Source organism: Aulonocara sp. 'chitande type north' Nkhata Bay, linkage group LG20 (genome assembly GCF_057382095.1).
Source record: "Aulonocara sp. 'chitande type north' Nkhata Bay isolate Kocher_YH1m ecotype deep benthic linkage group LG20, A_spYH_male_GT1.1, whole genome shotgun sequence".
Lineage (NCBI taxonomy): Eukaryota > Metazoa > Chordata > Actinopteri > Cichliformes > Cichlidae > Aulonocara > Aulonocara sp. 'chitande type north' Nkhata Bay.
The window spans coordinates 22391560-22417178 of record NC_141363.1 but is presented as its reverse complement, the minus strand read 5'-3'; the positions used below and the strand labels follow the sequence as shown (position 1 = coordinate 22417178).

Below are 25619 nucleotides of genomic sequence, written 5' to 3'. Positions count from 1 at the left end.
TGCAGCCCTGAATTTGTCTTGACATGTGGTGCATGTGAGTGCACAGATGACCAGGTGTAGGTGTTCCACTTTCTGCACATCCTACCGAGGACAGGATGTGCAGGAAGCACCACCTAAATCAGAAAGTGTTTCCAGCTGTGCAAAAGTGTCTGAAGCAGACCGCTTCCTGCTGTGTGCTACATTTACATCTAAATTGTCTGAAGTTTACACTGGAAGACAGCTGTACTGTGGGACTGTCATTAAAGAGGCAGTACTGTTTAGTATCTGCAGTATTGTCTGTCTGTGTCCAGCAGGAGGAGTCAAAGTTCTACAGCGTGGACCTGGAGCGAGGTCCTACGGGTTTCGGTTTTTCTCTGAGGGGTGGCAGTGAATATAACATGGGACTGTATGTACTCGGGCTGATGGACGGGGGGCCAGCCCAGCGCAGCAACAAGATACAGGTACATGTGTACTCGTACTATTTAAATACACATACAGGTGCAAAATGCAAAATCCTGTTCATCATTTTAGATTTAGGTTCAGGCTGAGGTGTCAGTCATTAGCTGTTTCACAACAAAAGTCTTAGTGAGGAGACTGAATTCTTGTTTTTATTGTGAAAGAGGTGCAGGAAGTCTTATTGGGTTTTTTTTTCTTATTTATTTTAACAATAATCTAACCTACTGACTAAAACCCTTCATTAATACTTTAATGCAGGTGAATCTATATGAGAGGAAAATCAAATCTGTACACCTTAAACATTAATGTGAACAGACGATCACAGGCATCCATTAAAAACATTTGGACATATTTCAGCGTCCTGATGAAACGAATGCGATGAGAAGTCTTTTACTGACTCGGTAGAATAAACTCTGACAGTGAAACCATGAGTCTGATCCAGGACTTTCTCAGAGTTTCCGTCAACTGTTCGATTAGTAGATGACACCTTCTACCTGCTGAGCTGCAGGAGAGAAGCCTCCCCAGTGTTACTGCGTTTGTGCTGTGCGGAGATTCAGAGATGCTCTATTAAATCTACTGATGATTCGTCTGCAGAAACGCTCTCTGTGATCTGTCATATCTGGTACTGTTAAAACACACGACACCGCTGAGCCAAAACACTGACCTCCAGGGGAAGTGAACATCGTTGGGTGTCAGGTAGGGACAGTCCAAGTCTGCAGGGGTGAGGACTCACCTCAGACTTGTTTAGAGAACAAGTCTGACAAACTTCTGGGGACTTAAAGGATCTGCTGCTGATATATAAGGAAGTCCAGTCCCACTGGGAAGCTTGGAAGTCTGTAGAGTCCAATTCTTGGCTGGTTCAAGGTGATGCCAGATTTGTGGAGAAAAAGTGGAGACTTGGTGTGATTGATGCTGGATCGGGTCTGAACGTGTTTCCTATATGAGCTGAGCTTTGGGCACAGTGAAACAGCAGGAAATGCAGCGGAGACGTTTCCACTCAGACAAACATCACTCAGGATCTCCGTCAAGTCGTTCTTTGTGATATTAAACCTTCTGAAATATTCAGAGCTTCACTTTGTGCCTGCAGCTCTGAGACTCTGATCATCAAACATTCAACATCGCAGCTGCTCGCATCGTTCTGCTTCCTTTTTTGTTGTTCCACAAAAAAACAGAACTTCACAAAATGCTCTGCAGCAAATGTAGCGCCCCCCAGAGGCCGAAATAGCCAACCTTTCTGAACAGTTTAAATCCTGATGTCTCAAACCACCTGAATGTGTCATGTTTGTGCAGCGTCTGTCAACTGCAAGTTGAACGTTTTTAAATGACACTGAGCTGAATTATGAACTGGATAATAAACAAAAGTGAATTAAAGTAAATATCTAAATAGTTTAAGCAGCTTTAGCACTTTAGATCTAAGAAGTAAAATATTGGACTGAAATATGGACTGAAAATAATAATAATCTGATCTGTAATTGTCTCTCTGATGTCTTGCAGCTGAATGTAGTTTTCAATACTGTCAGCATCCTCAACAATCTACACAAAGACCTTTTCATTTCTGATGATTGCACATGCCCCTGCAGAGGATGTTTGTCGGTGCCTGAAATAACATATACTCAGTTTTATGCTTTATGCACTTTCCTCCTGATGGTAAACAAGGTGTCACCGTGTGTTGCAGGTGTCCGACCAGCTGGTGGAGATAAATGGAGACAATACAGCAGGAATGACTCACAGTCAGGCCGTTGAGCAGATCAGAAGAGGAGGACATCGAATCCACCTCGTCCTCAAGAAGGGAAACGGATACGTGCCCGACTACGGTGAGACTTCACAGGACGGACTGTTACACATGACACAGCTGAGAGAAAACTGGGAGACATTCTCTCTGCTAAGACTTCAGTTTCAAGTTCTTCTTGATCCTCTCTGAATTCTTTGATCTTTTATATCTTTTAATCAAAATGGCACACGGTGGCCCTGCGACAGACTGGCGACCTGTCCAGGGTGTACCCCGCCTCTCGCCCTATGACAGCTGGGATAGGCTCCAGCGCCCCCCGCGACCCTGAAAAGGATAAGCGGAAGCGAATGGATGGATGGATGGCACACGGTGAAGTTTGACCCCAAAGCATAGGAGGATCACTGAGTCACTCTGGGCGTGTGTCCAGGGGCACTCTGTCTCATTATCCATCTACAGCTTACAATCAGCAAGATTAATAATAATCCTGCTGACAAATACACAGATAAACCAGCAGCACTGAAAACTGCCTGGACTCTTTACTGACTCACTTGCTCTGTTAAGACAAGAGACTGAGGAAATAGCCGGGAAAGCTCTAACTTTGACAGCCTGCCCACAGCAGCTGAAAACTAACTTGTTCCAGGAGAGTTTGCATTTTCTGACCTCATAAGGTCGGAATTTGTGCAGAAAATCGCTTTTGTGTCTCTAGCAGCAGGGTTGCCAACAAATCGCTACAGACCTTCAAACTTCATGTGGCCTTCCGAGTAGCTCAAGATCAGTGCATAGAGAGCTTCCACGAATGGGTTTCTATGGTCGAGCAGCTGCATCCAAGGCTTACCGAGTGCAATGCAAAGGGCTGGATGCATTGGTGTAAAGCACGCTGCCACATCACTCCATGTTCTCTGGAGTGATGAGTCACGCTTTTCCTACTGGCCTGCTGATGGATGAGTCAGGGTTTGGTGGTTGCCAGGGCAACGGCACTTGTCTGACTGCACTGTGGCAAGTGTAAAGTTTGGTGGAAACTCTTCTCATAGCTCAAAGAAACAGTAAAGCTTTAAAATAATAAGGTCAGTGAATTTGGAAGCAATCTGTGTAATTCCTAAAAGCTCAGGCATCTGATTGCTCTCAGCACTCAGCTTCAGAGCGTTTTTTCTTTTTAGGCTCTGCATGATGTCATCAAAAAATAGAATACCCATCCTAATATGGTCATCTCAGCTACAGAAGCCCCTCCCATCAGGTTTCATAAAAGGGGAGGAGTTAAAAAGTTTGTTTCAGGCAGCTTGAATAGCCCAGCCCACTATAAGATAAATAAGGATTATTTTGAATTGAGAGTTATGCAAAGCTACTCTATTAGAGTTCAAAAATATAAATATTGAGATGGAAATAAGAAGATGTTCATGAATACTCTGTTGAAGAGGCTTTTGTAAAGTACTCCCTCATCACTGACCTTTGACCTGCTTCCACGGCTCTCTCACTGTTTGACTTAACTTTCTTTGACTCTCTTTTCCTCTCCTTCCTCTTGTTTTTCCTCCTCCTCCTCCTCCTCCTCAGTGGAGCTCTCCAGCCTGTCTCTCTGTATGACCAACTCTAAACAGGGGGAACCCTGCTTCTACGTGATTGGACGCACTGAAAACACGCGGTTGGTAACTCCGTGTTTTCCCATCTGCTTTCATTTTCTTCACTTTCACTTCATCAATCCTTCATCTTCACTGATCATCAGCTGCAGTCTGCAGCATTATAGTCACATGTGAATAGCCATCAGATTACTGTACTGAGTATTTTAAGTGTTATTATTTGCATGTAAAGCGCCACACGTATAGGTCCAGTACCTGATAGTGAGTAACCTGACAGTTTTATGTTGTTTCTGTTTAAAGGTACATTACCACCATCTTCTGGTGGTAGTAACATATTACAGCCAACCAGGACCCAGTAAAAACCCTGACTGGCTTTAAGGTGTAGTTGTTAAAATATTTCTTACATGCAGAAAATCCCCAGTGTGACACGGAGAAGTGACACAGACTGAACTTTAGACTTTAGTGCCATCGTGTTGGTCATTTACACCCAGATTCAGAGGGGTGCCAAGTTAGCAGCTAATGTTAGCAAACAGATTTAGATACCTAATCACTGCTGATTAAGACATTTGAAAAAATTATTGAATTTCTGTGACCAGAACTGGAGCAAAAACTTCATGGACACCTCACAGCAGGCCTTATTATGCTGTTGATTTCATTAAAAGGCATCAACACCACAAACACAAATGAGGCTTCCAGTTCAGTGGCTCATGATGGGAGAGGTGAGGCCCAGCAATCATTCGTTGGTTACACGAGCACACCTGTCCACCAAAGTAGCCACGCCCCTAACTTTAATAATTCAAAAAGAGCAAGTTTCAAAACAATTCGACTACTTTGCATTAGAGAAACTGCAGATTTGGCACCTCAGCTTCATTTTTCAGCACTGATGTTTGCATATTTGTAGCAATAGAGAATGTGTATTCTAATATAATAGAGATATAAACCTTCAAAAGTGCCAACATCTGAAATGTTTCTATTGTCATATCTTGGCTACGTGATCATGAATTTCTGATTGAACCTCCTGCTTCATTTGTCCTGGTTGGTTTTGGTTCAGAGTCTGAACACAAAGCTTCAGACTTTCATATTAGACCCTGATTTTAAAAAAAAGATTGGAAACATCAGCAGGGCTGGCAACAGCAGAGGTGCCCGTTGGTCACTTTGGTGATTTATTTTTTGACAGGAGAAAAACCTACTTTTAAAAAAATAAACAAAAGGAATAACCACAATAATTACTTGCAGATATTCAGATAATTATATTCTGTCTCTGTTTGTCCATAAGGCCCTGAGGAAGGAGCCCTCTCCCCCTCCTCCTCTTCACAGACCGAGGAGCTGGATGTGGATACGATAACCATGACAACTGCCTCTCTTAGCCAGGAAATGAGACGAGGAAGTGGTGCGGGAGAAGGAGAGAGGAGGAGGAGAGAGAGAGAAACCAAAAGAAGAACAGGAGGATTAGGATTAGGGCCTCCTGCTCTGGACCTGGACATAGTGGAGGAGGAAGCACGGGTGCTGGAGAGGAGATGGCAAGAGGAGGAGCAAAGGGAGGAGAGGAAGAGAAGAAGTCAGACTGTCAGGCAGATGAAGCAGGATGACCTCAAGGAGCAGGGGAGGAGGAGCAGGAGCTTACCTAGGAGTGATGCCCACCTCAGGGACTCACCTCTGTCAGAGGAGTCCAGAAGAGGAGGGGGAGAGCGGGAGAGGAGAGAGGAGAGAAACAGCAGCACCAACCGCCGTGCAAAGCATGCTGGGAACTCGGCTGCATCTCAGAAGGCAGCGTTCTCCTTCCTCATGCCGCTGGACGATGACAGCAGTGACAGACATCTTTCTGACAGCGAATCAACATCCAGTTTTTCGGAGATGCACCTATCAGCAGCAAGCATCGCCACTGCTGGCTCGAGGGAGGAGTCTGATTGGAGGAGAGCTGAGTTGCCGTTGCAAGATGGAAACGGCCCGGGCCCTTGGCTGAAGCCGAGCACGCAGAGACTGACGCAGGTGCTGACGAGCAGTCAGATCCGTGGGCGGGGACTAGCGGGTGGGCTCTCTCTCTGATTGGCCAGCTGTGAGGGCATTCTCCTCTTTTATTTGCTGATTTTTTTTTTTTATTGGCTACTTATCAAGGGCTTTTTTGATTGGCCTGCTGGAGAAGACACACCTCCGTCTGTGTCCAACTGGATGACCACAGAAAACTCTGTTTGTAATTGGCTGGTGGGTGACATAACAGCTACACAGACCTGCCGAACCAACACCTTTAATATTACCCATCATGCCTCAGTACATCCTGAGACCTGTATCATAAAGCTATATCGGGCCGCCATCGCCTGTCAGACAATTTCAACCCTCCACTTATTTTATCTTCCTCTCGGGATTCTGTTTTATTTCGACTTGATTCGAGTAACATCCTAATACGGGTTAGGGTTAGATTACAGCGATTGAAACATTCACCAAATCACCCGAGCTGCCTGTGGACAGCTGAACTCTTTGTGATACAGGCTCCTGGTCTGCAGACCTGATGTGACGTTTCCGTGTGAAACATCACGTCTGCGTTTCATGGCTTCATCACGATCATCTTCACTCGCATCCTTCCAACTTCAAAATGGTATGCAAACAACATCCGAACCGAACAACGGCGCTGTTTCGTGATTCTCTCTGTGTAATCTGAGCATGTGAATATTACTGGAATGATTTTTTTATTTTTATAAACGTGTAACAAAATTATTATTATAACGATATTAGAGATTAAATAGATCCAGAGATGATTTGATTTGCCTGCTTGCTTGTAAAAATGAAAGGAAAATAACCTGATGATGTAACAGAGCCATACACACGCACACACACATACAGATGTCAGGTCCAGCTGTGGTCCTGTCGGCTGTCGAGGAACATAACATCACCATGGCAACATGGCCTGTCTCTATAGCGACAGCCGCGGAGGAGCAGGACGACCTGCAGCTTTGGATCATAACAAGTGCCTCGTTTTGTTTCAGCCTTCGTCCTGCAGACTGTCACTTTGCAGAAGCTGCAGGCAGAGACGCACGCCGTCACTTCCTGCAACACGTCAAACAACGGCAAGACCTTTCAGACACCAAAATATCCCATCATGCAACAGCCAATACTGAGTTTAATGCTTTTTATAATTGAGACATACTTGAGCTAAGAATCAGTTTGTGTGCCACAAAAACAAAACGACCCCTCATGTTATCTGAATGTGTCTTCGCCTTAACTCCAGAGGTCCCAAAATTAGGGCGGCAACTAATTATTTTCACTACCGAGTAATCTTCATTGATTTTTTTCCCCTATAAGATGTCAGAAAATAGTCAAAAGATTGTGCTGTAACTTGTCCAACCCATAAATGCATCTTCAGAGGCCTTTTATGGGTTTTCTAGTTGAAAGATGTTTAATTTACATCAAGTGAATCAAAGGAAATCATTAAATCCTGACTTCTTTTCTTCAGGCTTCAGAAAATCTGGCATTTTACCAACTAATTAAATTTATCGATTGATTTTGTAGCTCTGTTTAAAACAACAGGAACAAAATTTACACAGACCTCATCTGTAATCTATAAAATCTCAAAGTTAAATTAAATATAAATGGGTATATCAGATATCTGCACCCTTAAGACATTTGTTAAGAGTGTAGAAATAGTTCTGTCATTTTATAGACAAATCAATGAGAAGCAACAGTGTAGCCCTGTGTTTGCCATTTGGACTGAGGGTTAGTGTGCACTACAGAGATGTAAATAATATTAAATTAACAGATAAAACCAAAACACTGATTAATGTCCACAGGATAATGTGCAGAAGTTCAAGTTGAATAGTGCAAACAATCACGCACACGTCTCCGCTGAATCGAAATAGCAGAAGAAACAGTGTCTAGATTTTTCTTTTTGTTGTTCACGTAGCAGGTTTTTTAAGCCACATTTAAAATGTTTATTTTAAAGAGTTATTCACGCGAGAGTACTTTATTTAAACAACTAATAACGCTAACAACATGGTAAGGCTCCTTTTAAGGAGGACCTATTCTGCCTTCCCTGAGGTCTCGTAACAAACCAAAGTATTAAACATGTCGAAGTAAAACATGAAAGCCAAAAAATATTTAGAAATTAGTAAAATTATTTATAACAAATATTTTGTTTCTATTTTCACAATAAAATTGGCCAATCACAAGGAAGTGGCTGTACAAAGGAACAGTGTAAGATCGGTAAAAGAAAACTACAAATCATGCTACGCTACGTTAGCTGAGTCCCCGAATAAAGACCAGGAGCTGGAAATGAGCAGAATAGGTCTCCTTTCAGAATCACACCGAAGAAATGTAAAGTTTTTAAAATAAAAGATTATATGATGTAAAAATAATAAAATGGTCACTGCTCTCTGCGGACAAACTGCAGAACAGTGTTTTCACACCTTATTTGTTGTCATTTATGGGCTGATGTACAGTACGTGCTGATGCTGATGTGTCAGATTAACTTAATGTTTTCAGTTTGTGCATCAAAACTCATCCAAAGACTGTTTATGAGATGAAGAAGCTTCACTCTGTAACAAAGCTGTAAAACGGCTCATTTTAGACCAATGAATGAAAACTATTTGTTGTCCAGACCCAAAGATGAAGGTTTTTTTTGTAAATGTCAAACTTTGGACTGTTGAAACGATATTTTAAAAATATAACCGTGAGCCAAGGAAAGTTAACCCTCTGTAAAACCTCAAAATCCCATCCTTTCGTGACCCTCGGGACCAAAAATGGTCCCGCCCCAAAAAGTGCTCTAAAATGTTATATATCAATATTTTTTTCCACTTTAAATTAGTCAATCTTTTAAAACTACTTCTGCTTAAAATATCCATATCAAGTTTTAATTATATTTTCATTGTTTTAACCCTTTAAATACCAGTTTGTGTACATGAGCGCCCTGTTTTTAACAGAAAAAAAAAATTAAAAAATTAATATTTTCCATAAAATACATTTGAAGTAATATTTGATTGTTATTATAATTAGGCCTTTAGATGGGCCAAAGATTGGCACCAACATTCATTTTGATCCATTATTATTTTTTGTGCAGGAGCACATTTTTAAAAATCCATCCTTTCGTGACCCTCGGGACCAAAAATGGTCCCGCCAAAAAAAGTGCTCTAAAATGTTATATATCAATATTTTTTTCCTCTTTAATTCATTTTCATAGACAAAACTATTAATCCAAAGCATTTTTCAGCAGGTTGTTAATCAACAATAAAAACAGCCGTTAGCTGGATGAGCTTCTTTTTGACAGAGTGAAACTTCATCCTCCTCCAGCTGCTTGTGTTTCAGGACAGTTAAACTTGATGTCAGATCAATATTTGAGCTGATCAGGGTCACAGCTTTATAGAGGGAAAGGGAATATGACGCTTGCGGAAAAAACAGGGTGTAAATATCAGATTTAAAAGCACCTGTTTTGTTTCAAAGATCAACAGTAACCCTTCCCTGTAACAGGTGTTTCTGATTTCACTGTTTGTTTGTTTTTTTAAGCTCAATCATGTCTGGAAACAGCTGGATTATTAATGACTAACCTCACTGTAAATTTAAGAATGTTTTCAAATATGACTTCAAATACAGATTAACCTGTTATTGCCATTACATCGATTATTGGCAAGTAATTTGTAAGTAGCAAATCAGACTTTATTTTCTATTCAAAGCAAGCTCTCATATCGAATCTATTAAATAACAGGCTTGCTGCTGCATAGAGGGGACAATAACCACTTAACCCTTTCTGATGCCAGAAATCACATTTGCAACACTAATGCAAACGTTACATATATGCTGACTTCACTGACCTTGATTTGCAGCGTAAAAATGAAAAAAAGAGAAGAAAGAAGTAAAAATTGTAAAAAGTCTTTTTAATGCATGCCCAGTGAGGGGTTAAGCATCAGTTCACAAATACTCAGGATTCAGAGCCTCACTGAGGTCATGACAGAACATCCCTTTTTATGCTGAGGACAGTTCACTTCAAAAATCAGTTTTACAGATTTTCTTTCCTTTGAGCTGTTCATCCTTCTAGATGTCTTTGTTGTAAATTGCACAGTTTTGCAGTTTCTTATAGGAACTGCAGGATTTAGAAATCCAACTGCATCACTGTGCAGAAGGAAGAATGGCTCTGTCCATTAGAGAGAAGCAAGCCTAAACTATATGGCCAACTGAAATCAAGACTGTAAATTTAATAATATTTATTGCTTTGATGTGCTAAAAAAAATACTTTGAAGTTATAAACCACACAAAAATAAATAAACCAACACCTCATCCATCGATCCATTACATCACTTGCATCATTTTAATGTCTGTTTCTATGTTCCATCCACAGCCTTAGCAGTTAAACTACAAACACCACAAACCCCTGTGCTACCCTTTAGCCCCACCCTTCTGCCTCCTGTCTTTTAGGGCATTAGGATGTTTGTCTTCTATGCATTTTCTAAGACTGTGTTCTAGCGACTGATTCCCTGATTGGTGCGAGCAGCGCCTAATCACAGGATCGCAGAGTCTGGACTAATGATTCTAACAAAGGATCTGATCATTCAGGTTCTGGTCCAGAGACAACCAGGAAGAGCCAAGTTCACGCTGGACTGAACAGTTTTACCATCAGACCTGCTCCCAGGCAGCAGGATGGAGGAACGTCACTCAGCTGTTTGCTTAATGCAGTTTTTATCTTCAGCAGTTGGCTGTAAACACGCAGAAGTGACTGAAGCAGCTGATCTGATCCGTCAGTGATCGCTCGGTGTCTTTAGATCCAGTCTGACTTTAAAACTCTGAGCTGGACCAACATCAGCTCAGGTAGGCCAAGCTAACTGTCTGCAGCCTTGTTCAATAAACAAGCTCATGTGAAATGAACTGATTATTTGGGAAAAGATCTTTATTTGCTTTCTGTTCTCAGGTCAGTGCCAGATAAAATCGCTTATCCTGACAGCTGAAGCACAGGATAGCAGGCTGAGGATACTGAGGCATGCATGACAAATAAAACATTCAAATTTAAAGCAACACTGTATTGATAAGCATGAGCAAACAAGCAACCTCTATGACCCCAAGAGTTGCTGGAACAAACTTCATAATTTCTTTTCTTCTGGGTACTAGGCACAGGTGTGATTTTTAATCATTCAAAGATTCATTGTGTAGATATAGAAACTGTATTTAGACACGTGTGAAGCTAACATGTTACAAGTCTGCCACAACTATCAGTTTCAGGTGGAAGGCAATCTTTGAAGAGTACAGCCTTTTACCGTGACTATAGAGCTGATATTGAACCAAGATGAGAAATGAGTAAAAATCCATATTTGATTATTTGTTCAAATAAGGCCTCGTTCACATGAGCATAGAGTAAAGCTTTATATTCAAAAACTTGCTAACTCTCCTCCGAGCAGTAGTGAAATTTGAAATTGTGACACACACTTTTCATCATTGGTCCAAACCAGGTGGGTCACACCTGCACAGTGTCCTACTGACCTTACTATACAGATGGCAAACATGTCGGAGTTCATTTGAAATACACTATTTGTGCTCACACTCACACACTCCAAAGCTGGAGTGTTTCCTTGATGAATACACAAAGGTGGATCCTCTGTCACGAGCCTCTCTAGCACACCGTCCAGGCATCTGCTAATAACAGCAATGTAAAAAAAAAATGCTCGTGATTTTAGTGGTCGGATGGCGTCCACGCTGACTCAAACTGCAGAAACTGTGTTTGTAAAGACTATTCCAGCATTCCTCCTACAAACAAGCAAAGCTCACTGGTAAAAAGAAATGTGTTCATTTGCATATTAAAAATATGCAATAATAACTTTATAACAATATTTTCAAAAAGCCTGGGTCTCTAAGGTGTTGGGCAACACCAATTTAACATGTTAATATTTAGCATTGCTGCAGCTCTTCTTTCCTCCTCCTGCAGCAGCTGGGTAATTTAATCACTTATTTGGATCTTTTCAACATGTGCTGTTGGTGTTTTTTTTTTCACACAAATAATCTGACTTGCAGTGTGCTAAAGATCATCCAAGAAGTTATTTCCTCAATTTTACAAAAACATTGGCAGCATCAAATAATAATGTAGAGTCTTCAAGACAAATGGCGAAAGAAAAGGTTTCTGGATGTTTTCTGATAATCAGATGAATAAAACCCAAATTACAAGCTGTTAGGGTCAAAAATTGTCTTCACTCGTTCTCATTGCCATTAAATATTGAAAGTTTTACTATTTTTGTTTATATCTATTAAGACCAAGTCTAGCTCATTACTGAAAAAGAAAACCCCTTTCACACTCTGTTTTCAAACGCCTTAAAAACAGCATTAGTTTTTTATTTTTTTTACTGGGTCTAATATGATATTCAGTGGTTGAAAACAGTTACGTCTGCACTGGCTCACAGATGCAGCGTGAACATTATTTATTTGGTACGATTACTGATGGTTATGTAGGTGGGTAATGTTTTAACACATGAAGAGAGATCAACAACACAAACAGAACACAGACAGTAACAGATAAAAACCATTTTATTTATTTTCACTGTCTTCAAGTTATTAACAAAGAAATGGAAGGAATCCAATCTGCCAAATTCAACATGTATTCAAGCTATCATGCAGCACTCTTTGAATTGACACGTTGACAAAATATCATAATAGATAAATGTTAGAATAAAAATTAGAGAGTTAATTTAACTTATAGGACCTAAAAGGTCTTGATGCATTTTTCCTCTCACGATGGTTTGGAGGTAAAGGATGTGGAAAAGGGTCTGGTTTTATAACTTCCTGTGTGTGTTCTGGCTTGGCAGGATATGATGTAAGGGATAAGTGTTGATGCCAGTGAATAACGGACTTTAATGTGTCAGTAATGTCAGTATCAGCAACCTCAACCAAACAACAAAACAATAAAACCGTTTATACAATGAATGAAGTGAATTTGTGCTTCACTTAAGTAATATCACAGGGTGTTCATCTCATCACCATTAAAAAAACTTGCATTTCATTAGGTTTTTGTGGTATTTAAACTTGTGATTTAACAGCCTTTTATGTGGCAGAGATAAAGGAGACATTTATCTCCGCCACATAAAGACACCGTGTGCAGCACAAACGTTTTGAATCCACAGCAGAGCAGCAGACATGGCAAAGACTTGGAGGACCAGATGAACCTGGGGCTAATGTCTCAGTGCAGAGTAGAAGAAGATCACTGAAACCCTGAAACCTCACAGTGCCAGTTCTTGATCCAGCTCTCAGTAAAACAGCCGAGTTACAGTATCTACGCTACGGATGGGAATCGATAAGAATTTTATGATTCTGATTCTTTATCGATTTTCATTGGCTCCATTTTAAGAGTCACCACCGTCACTAAGCAGCAAGAAGAAATAACATTCATGCAAATTAATTGCATGCTGGAGTCAAACTTCTGTGCGTGTTTGAGGTATTTGCGCTCGTTGTTGTAGTCAGTGTTTAATATTACACAGAATACACAGAATGCTTTTCGTAAAAGTAATGCAGTATGTTACTTAATTAGCTCTGGGAACAAGTAAAATAGCTGAAACACTCTGTCTCATAATCACCATTTAACTACAGCCCCATGCACCAGTGCAAATCCCTAATAAGGACACAGACAGGAGGACTAACAATTCCAAGGAACTGGAATACTGGGAACCGGTTTTCTACAGGAACCAACAACCTGCTGCTGCTCCAACCTCAGTGGATCATCACAGCTCGTCCACTCGTCGTCCTGCTTGCTCTCATTGTTACACAGATTATCACTCCAACCTGTAGAGAGAAGAAACAAGTGTATTAAATAAGTCACTTCAAAAGCTGTCACTCAGAGATGCAGCACATCTAGCCTGTTCACAGCTGCAGTGGAGGCGTGGCCTATCTTAGCCTATCTTAGCTTCTCTGAGCTTTCATGTCAACATGTACACCCACTAACCTACACGTTTGAACATCGAGTCTATTGTTCCACAGTGGAAGTGAACTGTGAAGAGTCATAAATGATCCATGAACATCTTTTTTAAAAATGTATTTCCTGCTGTTCAATTTAACACAAACATCTTTGTGGCGGCTTTCTGTAATATCACCTGGCTAGTAAGCATGGAAGCAGCCATGAAAGACACTAAGCTAAGTTAGCTATGAAATATAGAAATATAGATCTGAATGTTATCTCAGATCTGTACTGTATATATTTGTATATTTGTCTGGAATTATTTCTATTGCAGTACAATACTGCTGAATGCAACACAGAGTGACTCCAGCTCTTTACTGACCTCAGAGTCTCCAGTCTATAGTCAGGACTTTCCTTAAGATCCAACAGCTGCTTCACATCTGGATCCCGTAGGTTGTTTTGGCTCAGATCGAGCTCCCTCAGATGAGAGTGGTTGGTCTTTAAAGCTGAGACCAAAAAAGTACAGCTGATCGCTGACACACTGCAGCCCCTCAATCTGAGAAATGAATGAAACATTTAAGTTTAGACAGATTTTAAAATTATAACCTGTTTAATAATCTGAAGCTAAAGACGGTATAGGATGTAAAAGGTTAGGAAACAGAGACTTCAAACACCTCAAACCAACAAGATATTTTATTCAGCAGAAAAACTAATAAAAAGTAGTTTAATATAACTGATAGATTCAATAAAGACACAATCAAACGAATCCTGTGCATCAGACAAGTCAAAAATGTATCCTTTCAGCCCAAGTTCATCAAGCCATAAAATGGAAATGTTAACAAAATGATGATCAATACTTATAAAACATTTTTATTTAAATAAACATGAAAATATATTTGATTGTCAACTTTCATTAATGATCCAAAAAATGAGTCCATCACAGTCCTCTTGTTCTTTTGTTTTCTTATTCTCTTTGCTTCCTTGCTCACTTTTTGTTTACATGTGTCAGGAGTGGTCCTCCTTTGTGCCCACTCTCCATGTGAACTACAGGTTAACATGATTGCTTTAAGGTTGAGGAAATCATCCAGTTGACACCAGTTCATTGCTCTTATCATCATAAGATAGCAAGTTATCCCTGTGACTTTTTATTCCTCTTTTCATGATCTTTCCTTCGTGGAGACTCTTCCCAGCCTGCAGAGATCCCTGTCTGTAACTCAAGGAAATCAGCACTCCCTCCAGTTTTTAGCTGCTCCTCTCAAAAAAAATTGAGCGCATGTTTAAATCAAAAATGGGATTGATTACTTAAATAGTAAAGCTGAAAATCTTTACTGATATACATTATGTTGTTTGTTAAAAACAAAATCATCAAATCTTTGAAAGCTGGATTCAAAATCACACCAGAAACCAAAGTTACGATTATTCAAGCATTTCTTACTTCGTCACAAAGTAGTTGTCTGCAACTGCTTCCATTTTTGAATCGATATAATTAGCTGCCTTTTGGCTGGGCTTCTCACTACAGGGCTGGACCTCATATAGGCACAAATTAAAAAGTTGTTCATCTGTTTCAGGTTGTTGTTAGCATAGCACTGCAGCCTGCAGCCAACCCACATAAAGTGGGGCGTACACTCTGAGGCTAACCTCAAAGAAAGTGAGTTTAATAATGTTGCTTCACAGTTTGGAACATTTTATAGACTAAACTAGTTAAATTAGAGCATATTTATAAAATAATTACATTATTTAATGACTTAGCCGTCACCTTGGTTTTAATTCTAATATAACAAAATTTTCTGATTGTGCTTAATCTACGTTTTTTAGGTTTTCAGTGTGTTGCTCAACATTGTTGTGCAACATTGCATCCTGCAGTTATTAGACTGAAGCAATAAAGAAGAAAGCATTAGCATTAAATCCTCTGCAGACTGCCAGCCTACATATTAAACTTTTATATTTATATGACCACACAACCAAAACATTTTTGCCTGACCTGAGCACTTCCAATCTGCAGCCTGGACTCTCCAGATAACCACACATGTTCTTCACTCCTGAATCCTGCAGTGTGTTGGCACTCAGGTCCAAATCTCTCAGATAGACGGGGTTGGACTTAAGAGCTGAGACCAGAGAAGCACAGCTGGCCTTTGACAACCTACAACCCTTCAGTCTGAATAAAGGATTTAAAAAAGGCAGATTCAGATTCAGTCATTTATAAAATACAGGAAATATAATGTATATTAGTTTTAAATTTGCACCTATACTATAAATTATGTACTAATATACAAATCATTGCAAATTACAGTTAGGCCTGTGCTTTGATCAACAAAGACATCATTTTTGTAGTTTTCCCTTTGTACACCACCGCAGTGGATCAAATAACCAATATGTGATTGAAGTGTGAACTTTCAGCTTTAATTCAGGGGGTTTAGGAATTACAGATTTTTTATTAAATAGTCCCTCATTGTCAATATGATTCCTGCTGTCGACGGTGATCACAAGTTACAGAGTACTGAGAACTAAACTTTCTTTTTCTGTGCTTTGACTGCAGTTCAACACAGAAACAATGTACAAGCACAAATACACCGACTTGCTCTGTGACTCAGACTTCTGAATCCTCAAATTAGTTTAACATCAATATTATGCTGTCAGCTGTATCCAATCATCTGATAATGGAGCCTCTTTATAACGGGGTTACTTCACAGCTCAACAAAAGAAATGTCTTAACACTTCAAACTACAATGCTCAATTTGAAGAGAGGAAAAAAGCAAGTATTACTCAGTAAACTGACCTCAGAGTCTCCAGTCTGCAATTTGGATTCTTTAGTCCGACAGAGAGCAGCTTCACTTCGGAATCCTGCAGCTTGTTAAAGTTCAGGTTCAGCTCTGTCAGATGGGAGGGGTTGGACTTCAGAGCTGAGGCCACAACTTCACAGTGAGCTTCTGAGAGCTCACAGCTAGAAAGTCTGTAAAAAAAAGAAGCACATTTTACAAAACATAGTGTTATGAAGTGTCTTGATGCATGCTCAATTGTCCAAGTAAGGAAATCCCAGAAAGAACAGAACAGAATCAACCTTTTGGGATATTGTTATGAAAGTAGACATTTATTTCGTTTTTCATCATCTAATCTTTAGATTTTCTAATAAGTTTTATTGAGTCAACAGAAGCTGACAAGAACTAGCAACACAAGGCAACAGCATTTGTTTGCACTGATTGCACCTAACAGAACCTAAAATATGTTAGCAGGAGTTTTAAGTTTAAGTTTAAAACCATTTTCTAATGAAAATGTGGAAGTTTACTGTCCATTCTGACCAAAATGTGAAGAGTTTCCTCACAGAAACTCCAAATCATCTTTCTGTTGAATTCTCAATCACAGCAAAATTGTATCTGAAATCTTATCTTATCTTAATTTTGCCCTTTGGCTCGAAACTGCTAACCTGAACCAAGTTTATAATGTTAGTCACGGGCAGACTTACTGAGCCTTTCTGCAATTTCTCACAGCTGGAATGAGTCTCTGTTTGCCCTCCAGTGTGGTGTTATATTCACCCAGGTCCAGTTCATTCAGAACCTCTTCTGACATTTGGAGAATGTAGGCCAGAGCTGAGCAGTGGATAACAGAAAGTCTCTGTGATCTCTTTCCTGACTTCTGGAACTCTTGGACCTCCTGATGTACTGAGAGGTCATTCATCTCCATCAGACAGTGGAAAATGTTGAGACTTCTGTCAGGGGATATTTTTTGGGTGTTTATCTCCTTCAAGTTGCTGATGGCTTTCTGGATGCTATCTGGATTACTCTCTGTCCGACCTAGCAGGTCTCTTAAAAGTCTCTGGTTGGACGTCAGACAAAGGCCATGAAGAAAGCGGACAAAAAGGTCCAGGTGACCATTTTTACTTTTGAGAGATTTCTCCATAACTTTGCTCAGAAAGTCATCTAAAAATAGCACATGGGCAGTTTTATTTCCAAAATTCCTAGACGTCCTAGAAAACTTAGGGATTAGGAAATCCTCCAGGATCTTGCTCTGTCTACTGGTGAAACAGTGGAACATGTAAACGGCAGCCAGAAACTCCTGAATGCTCAGATGAACAAAGCAGTAGACTGGTTTCTGGAAGATCACACACTCTTTTTTGAAAATCTCTGTACAAAGTCCCGAGTACACCGAGGCCTCTGTGACATCCAGACCACACTGCTCCAGGTCTTCTTGGTAGAACATGATGTCTCCTTTGTCCAGATGTTCAAATGCCAGCCTCCCAAGCTTCCGAAGAGCTTCAGGAGTAGAAGCCTTATGGTACTTCTGAATCTTCCTCTTGGTCTGATCCAGCAGGAAGTGTGAGTACATGTCAGTCATGGTCTTGGGCAGCTCTTCTCTCTGCCCTCCAGTCAGCATGTGCTGCAGAACTGTAGCAGTGATCCAACAGAAGACTGGGATTCCACACATGATGTGGAGGCTCCTAGATGACTTGATGTGGAAAATAATTTTGCTGGACAGCTCTTCATTACTGAATCTCTTCTTAAAGTACTCCTCTTTCTGAGCATCAGTGAAACCTCGCACTTCGGTGACACGGTCAACAAGTGTAGGGGGGATCTGATTGGCTGCTGCTGGTCGGGAAGTTATCCAGATGAGAGCCGTAGGAAGCAGATTGCCTTCAATGAGGTTTGTCAGCAGATCATTGACCGTTGACTTCTGTGCGACATCAGACATGACGCTCCTCTTAGTGAAATCCAGTAAAAGTCTGCTTTCATCCAGACCATCAAATATAAACAAAAGTTTACAGACAGCCAGCTTCTCTGCTGTGACCTTCTGTAATGTTGGATGGAAAACCTGGAGCAGCTCCAGGAGACTATACTGCACATCTCTGATCAGGTTCAGCTCCCTGAATGAAAGCAGAACCACCACACTGATGTCTTGGTTTTCCAAACCTTCTGCCCAGTCCAGAGTGAACTTCTGCACTGAGAAGGTTTTTCCAACGCCAGCAACACCGTAGGTCAGAACCACTCTGATCACTTTGTCAGATAAGGCTTTAAATATGTCATGACACTTAATTGGAATTTCATGGAGGGTCTTCATCTTGGAACCTGTCTCCAGCTGCCTCACTTCATGTTGAGTATTAACGTCTTCACTCTGTCCCTCTGTGATGTAAAGGTTTATGTAGATTCTGTTCAGGGGAGTTCTTCTTCCTGTTTCTTCAGATCCTTCAGTTACAGTTTCACATCTCTTCCTTAGACTGAACTTATGTTCATCTAAAAGCTCCTGCAGACCAGCAACTGCTAGAAGACAAAAAAGAAAGACAGAAATAAAATTAATGAAACTTTAATATTGGTATAGCATATCATCATCTGGAATCTTCCCCTATATCTTATAAAGTATAATCTTACTTTGCACAGTGTTGCTCTGACCACCTATATGTCGTCCAAACTTGGCTGTTTCTCCACAGTGGGAAACAGGATTCTTTGTCTTCTCTCTGTGCATACAAAAGAAAATGTATATTGACCAGTACACATACAATACAATACAACTTTATTTATATAGCACATTTAAAACCAAAGGTACACCAAAGTGCTTCACAACAAGGTTAAAACATAAGATAAAAGACTATAAAAGAGAACAAAGGTGCAGACAGAATAAGAAGTAAAACATTATAGCATGGTTTAGAAGATAAAATTACAGGGTATTCATTAATATAAGGTGGGGGTATTTATTCAGTGGGAGATTAGTAGGAAGATAAGTAACACAAGGGTAAAATATAGGGGGAAGTGCACTAACTAACTGAAAACGCTCAGTCAAAGAGGTACGTTACATACATTAAAATAATAGTCTAATGCAGACAAATAATTATAGAAAAATATATATTCTTTGGTGTATAAATGCTAAGGTTGGGCGATATGTGAAAAAATATGTAAAAAGTTTCCAACCGGCAATCGTCAGTTCAACAATCCCTGATGGGCGATATAGGCGCACATGCACAGACTTTATGATCAGTGGGGCAATCATGCATGGACTAATTTTCAAGTTTACAACACATATTTGGAAAACTACAAATTACTTTACCATGGAAGAAGATATTAAATTTAAAAAAAGAAAGAAAGAAAAAAGAAAAACCGCCTCACTCTGGAGACCGGCCAGTTCAGAATACTTTCTTACTTTGTGTCCGAGGGTCCAGGTTCATTATTAAACGATATAGGGGGATTTTTGGAAGCGTCACTCCTCATAGACAGACACTCTGATCCTGGAGACGCTGGGCTGCATCTGGGCTGCTGACCCCTGGGAACACAAACATATAATATTTAGCACATTGTTCATCTGCATCTTAATGTTGTTGGAAATAAGTCACTTATTATGAGTACAGGACTGAGGTTCTGGAGGTTTTCGGTGAAAGCAGAAACATTCACTGTCCCAGGGTCTCAGTTTGGATTTTATTACTCAGGAACATATTCTACCTTCTATAGGTACATACTGTCATGGTCACTGGATCTTGGACACAGGTTTGAATTTTGTGATGTTGGGGGTTTTATAGTTCTGTAGCTTTGGTTACGTTTAGGTTATGATGTCAGATTTAGTTTGTGCTTTATTCCTTGCTTCTCTGTTTATTCCTGCCTCCTTTGTCTTTCTGTGCTTTACTTGGTCTTCTTTTGTGCTTGGCATCAGGTTAATCTTGTCTCGCTGTTCAGTTGTGGCTCTCTTCCTGCTTTATTTTGGTGACTGTTCTTCTCTGTATCCTGTGTCTAATTTCCTTTTTTTTTTTTTTTTTTTTTTTTTTTTAAATGACATCAGAAACAGCAGTATGCGACATTACGTGATGGCAGAGCTTCAGTTCATCCTTTGTCATTTTTTTTTTTTTTTTTTTTTTTTTTTTTTAATAAATAGGACAGGGGGAATGAATGAGAGAGAGAGGGGGAGAGAAAGAAAGAAAACCCAAGGGGAGAAGAGACGGTGAGAAGGGGGGGGAAGAGAGACAAAAAAAAAAAAAAACTCCTGGGTCACCTGTATGGAGAAAAAACAAACAAACAAACAAACAAACAAACAGAGGAGACAGCAAACAACAAAGAGCAACATAATAATAGAGAAAACAAAGCACCATCACAATAAACTAGCTAGTCATAGATATCAGTATTTACTAAGTAATAAACGATATTGTGCAGCACGCAAGATAGACAGCGCACAGTGTGCTTTGAGGCAGCAGCCAAGAAAGCTTTAGTCCGCGTCTGTGAATACCCATGTGTGCATACCTGTGTGGATCAGCATGCTTGCATTCCAAAGGTTTCTCCATGTAATGATCTGCTAGGGAGTGTGGGGGGGCCACAGCCCCATCCTCCAGGGTGTGAAGCGGGTATGGAGGAGATCAAAACTCCAGACATCCAGAGGCCCCCAGAACACAAGAGACCATGGAAGACCAACAGAGGGGCAGCCGCGCCACTGTTCCAGTAAGAGCTGAGGAGAGTCCCAGATGAGGGCTCACTCAGCAGCCGCGGAGCAGAAGCCAGGGGGGGTTGCAGTGACGCGCCCGTGAGCTCCGCCGGCCCCCAGCTGCGCCTGAGTGACCGAGCCCTAGGCCGAGAGGCCGGGGGCACCCCACCTCCAAAGGGGCCCGAGCGAGCCCCAGGCCCCAGGCCCCGACAAGCGGCCGCCAAGGAGTGAGCCGGTGTGTACCCGGACGCCCACCCCCAGACACAAAGAACCACCAACACACCGACACCTGAGGGAGTCCGCCACCGGCAGGGGAAGTGGTGGTGGGTGGAGATAGGCCTCCAAACCTTGGAGGGCCTGAGGTGTCCCCAGAGAGGTGGCGTCTGATACCCAACCTGACATATAGACACAGACATACAGGCACACACAGACACAAACATCCATTCCCACCCTCATGCTCTCATATGCACTCACTCCACACTCAACCAACGTGGAGACAGACATAAAGAGACGCTGTACACACAATCACACTCCCCAAGCGTACTCTACAAACCGGGTCTAGGTACCCTTGCCCCTGGAGGGGGGAATTGCACCCAGACCCAGGTGGTGTTACCCTTTTCCCTGCGGTGGGGAGAGGCAGACCACCCCGACTCCGCAGCAGCAGGGAGGCCCCACACCCCAGACCGCAGTCGGACGGCCAACTCCTCCTACTAGCCCCCCCGCTCCAGCAGGCCGCAGAGAATGGGGGTGGGAGAAGACTCCAAACCTCCCTCCACCCGCTCATTGTGTCTAATTTCCTTCCAGGTAATTATGATAGTTTACTGCTGCTGCGTTCCCACCTGTTGCCTTTTCCTTCATCATCCTGCGTGTCTCTGTATCCCCTCATATTTTGTTGTGTTCTCCATCATGAGTGTGGCCTATTTCATAATGTGTTTTTAAAATATCTGACACTTACAAACACAAGAAGTCCTTCATGCTTTCATGTTACAGCTTTTCTGTTCAAATAGGTTTCTGATTTTGAAAATCACTGAAGCTTTTCTGTGTTAGTGTCATCCTAACAAACCATCTTCGTGTCATTTTAGAGGAGAAATAGTCTCTTACTTTGTGTTTGAGACTTCAGGTTCATTACTGAAGTGCATAGGCTCGTCTTTGGAAAAGTTAGACAGAGAGTCAAATCCTGAAGTCTCTGTTCCTTTTCTGAAACAGACATATAATATTTAGCACATTGTTAATTTGTATCTTCATGTTGTTAGAAATAAGTCACTTATTATGAGTACAGGACTGAGGTTCTGGAGGTTTTCAGTAAAAGCAGAAACATTCACTGTCACAGGGTCTCAGTTTGGATTTTATTTATATCACTACCACAATAAGCTGATCTTACAGATATGGAAGCATGTTTGTTCTGCCTGCTAAGGGAATTTTCTTCTGCTCATTTTACAGCAGAAACATTTTCTTACTTTGTGTTTGAAGGTCCAGGTTCATTACTGAAGAATGGAGGATCATCTTTGGAGATGTTACTGTTCACTGACAGACACTCTGATCCTACAGACGCTGTTCTGCGCCTGGGCTGCTGACCTCTGGGAACACAAACATATAATATGTAACACATCGTTCATGTTGACGGGATCTGTCTTGGTCCCAGGGTCACTGACCCAGGGTTTGAGGTTTTGGGGATGTTTCTTGTCTTCAGCATCTCCTGTGGAAGTCAGTCTCCGTGTTTATTTACCTCTCTGTCTCACCAGCTGTGTCCCTTTCCAAAGATCCACATCCTAAATGGTCATTCTAAACAGGTGAAAATGTAAGCAAATGTAGCTGTATAAGCAGCTAATAAAAGAACTAATCAGTGCAGCTGATATCAATGCTAGTTTGCACTGAACTCTTCTTGTTTCCTTTTTCCAATGTCTTTTTGTAGTTTTTTACTTGATGATAAGGATGGAAGTTTTAAAAAATTATAAAATATGCATTTTTCCGACAAGAGTCGGTTTGTCTGTGGCCCACAAGCTTGGTGAACAGTTTATAATGTCTATCTATTACTCAGGCAGTCCTCCCTATACATATTTATCTCTATGAGTACTGTATGCATAAAAATGTAAAAACTCCCTCATGAGTTTCATTTTGCATTATTTCTGTGCAAACAGGTTTTTAGTCTTTAACATCCGCGGTGAAATTTTGCTCCGGATGTTCCACATCAAGGGTTTAGGGGGAACACTTCACTAAAATAGATCGCACACATTATTTCTTCATAACAAATAAATCATCTTCACTTCACTTTACAGTAGAAACGGTCTCTTACTTTGTGTCTGCAGGTCCAGGTTCACTGTCATTTATGGAAAGGTCTCTCTTCATAGGAAAACAGAGAGATTGTGCACTGTCCTCCTCTTCCTCCAAAACATTCATTTTCAGCCAGGCTCACCGGTAACTCAGAAATGCTGAGCATTAGCACAGAATACAAACCACTCTCATGACTGACAAAACAGGAAGTACAACACACACACAGAGAGACTCCAGCAGTGAACTGAGTTGTCAGTCCACTTCCTGAATTAGCACATCATTGTTTTTTCTTCTAGTCCACAGAGACAGCTGACTGAAAGCAGACGAAACGTAATGTCGGGCTTAAAGCTCACATTCATTTCTTCCTCCTGCTCCGTAGTTTGCAGTGACCTAGATCAATGGAGAAGAGATGCTCCTCCCTTCTCCATTTACAGGAAATCACATGACGTCATCCTGGGTGTGTGTGTATGTGAGAGAGAGAGAGAGAGAGAGAGAGAGAGAGAGAGAGAGAGAGAGAGAGACATACATACAAGAATACATAAATATATCATATAATTAGGCTTCTAGATTTATGATTCAAGAACTTTCAGAGCATCAAATCACATCGATCACATTCTCAAAACACACATATATGGACAATGAAGGTTTATATATAATCTGAGGCCCCCTAATGGTAGACTTCTGGTTTTACCACCAAAATGAATACTTTCATTTCTAACTGGTAAGTCAAGTGGCATAGTGAGTAAGCGAGCAGGTAGCGACTTGATTCTAATCATGTAGAAGTTAATAGTTAAACATTAATGTAGCTCCATCAGTGTGTGTCAGGGAGACCTTTGGTCCAGCTTGGTTGTACGTCTCTTTTCTTACTATCAAAGACAACAGGCCTAAATTTAACAGCCACTTAAACATTGCTATCAGAGTAATCTAAACTGGGTTAACCCTTAAAGGTCTTTACACTTTGGGTTGGTTGTAAATTTTATGAAAAGAAGCTAGCATGGAAGAAATATGATACCACTATGTCACATTTTTTAGAAGGTTTTGGGAAACCTGATTAAAAAGGATTTATAAAAGTCTAGCTCTTGCACATGACATATTTTTTTGTTTAGGTTCAATTAGAGCTGAGCAATATGAGATTTTTTCATATCACGATATGTTTTTTTCATTTCAGGCGATAACGATATCTATCACGATATAAGCCAAATAACTATATTTGTAAGATTTAAATGTGCCGTTGCTCACAAGTAAAATGTGAAATAATCAGCAGCTTGTTTTGATTTAAATATTTATTTCCCATAATAAGTTCAACAGGGTAGATGTACTTAAGGAACATGAGACTTTTTCAGATAAATAAAGGCAAATATTGCAAACTACACAAAAGGCAGCCGCTAAAGCGTTTAAGTTTCAAAATAGAACAAACGAAACAGACTAAATTGTCAATTCCACTTAGAAACAAAATATTAATTCTAAAAATAAATCTTAGTTTGTTTTACAGAAGAACAGACAAAACTGACTAACTTTTGTCAATATCAAATAAACTGAGAACTAAAAGGAAATTCTCAATCTCTCCTTGTTGTATAGCTGAGCTTTTCAAACAGTTTTAACAGTTACTTTAGTCTGACAAAAGCCGAATGACGAATTAGCGCTTCCAGTCAGAGACTGAGGCTACGTCCACACGTACACGGGTATTTTTGAAAACTGAGATTTTCCGTTTTCGTTTTAAAAAATAATCCCGTCCACACATAAAGGCAGAAATGAAGGAAAACGCTGCTATGAACATGCCAAAGCAGCAGGTGGCGCTAGATTCCTAACCGTGCCGAAATGCTGGCCAATCAGAAGTCTAGAAGCCTCGGTGGGAAGAAGTAAACAAAGCTGGGGCATAGAAGCAGAACCGAGTCGTATGTGTGGAGGGACAGTAACTGTGTGTATATGTAAGCATTTAAACACTGCAGAGAGTAGAATTAACAGTAACAGTATTGTAGAAATTCATTTCACCGAAACAATAACGTGGCGCGCAGTGTGACGCATGCACCAGTTTATTGTATTTCCAGACTTGCTTTCGGCACAATTTACAGTGCACGCTACTCTGTTTTTTGTCAGACTTGAAATAGCCGAAATACCTTCACACTACGGAACTTCTATGGCTCTTCCGTTCGACAATCTCTCCGGCATTGGAACCATCATCTGTTTTCTCTTCGGTCACGCTCGGTTGATTTTTCTAGTCGGCACACTCATTTCCTCCATTACAAACAAACACACGTGCGGCTTGGCACTTGTGCTGTACGTAACAAGTCACGCGACGTGACGCTGCGGCTGTGATTGGTTCGGCTCTGCGCTACTTAATTTGGATTGGCTGACCTTTTTTTTTTTTTTTTTAAGAGGA

At 40.8% G+C, this 25619-nt stretch overlaps 2 protein-coding genes across 8 annotated transcripts in view; one reads left to right on the top strand and one right to left on the bottom strand.

Annotated features, from left to right (window-relative positions):
• Positions 1 to 7346, top strand: part of magixa (MAGI family member, X-linked a) — a 61280-nt gene extending 53934 nt beyond the window's left edge. For 3 of the 6 annotated variants that reach the window (XM_086276441.1, XM_086276442.1, XM_086276439.1), the window contains exons 19-21: positions 291 to 440; positions 2111 to 2249; positions 5012 to 7346. In XM_086276441.1, coding sequence (XP_086132567.1) covers positions 291 to 440; positions 2111 to 2249; positions 5012 to 5781 — 1059 coding nt within the window. In that variant the 3' untranslated portion in view covers positions 5782 to 7346. Of the gene's footprint in view, positions 1 to 290; positions 441 to 2110; positions 2250 to 3712; positions 3801 to 5011 lie in introns of all 6 variants that reach the window. The other 3 variants (XM_086276444.1, XM_086276443.1, XM_086276445.1) reach the window with 2 other exon arrangements.
• Positions 7347 to 12204: 4858 nt separating this feature from the next.
• On the bottom strand, positions 12205 to 23681 carry LOC147305581 (NLR family CARD domain-containing protein 3-like). 2 transcript variants are annotated; one of them, XM_086276446.1, is made up of 10 exons: positions 23262 to 23681; positions 22426 to 22545; positions 22070 to 22165; positions 19706 to 19825; positions 18940 to 19025; positions 17043 to 18831; positions 16359 to 16532; positions 15564 to 15737; positions 13965 to 14138; positions 12205 to 13470 (listed from the first exon to the last, which is right to left on the bottom strand). In XM_086276446.1, exons 1-10 carry the CDS (start codon positions 23363 to 23365, stop codon positions 13461 to 13463), a joined length of 2847 nt encoding a protein of 948 aa, XP_086132572.1. In that variant the 5' UTR covers positions 23366 to 23681; the 3' UTR covers positions 12205 to 13460. The 2 variants fall into 2 exon arrangements, with proteins under 2 accessions (XP_086132572.1, XP_086132573.1); XM_086276447.1 differs by having other exon boundaries at positions 17043 to 18828.
• Between the last annotated feature and the right edge of the window lie 1938 nt (positions 23682 to 25619).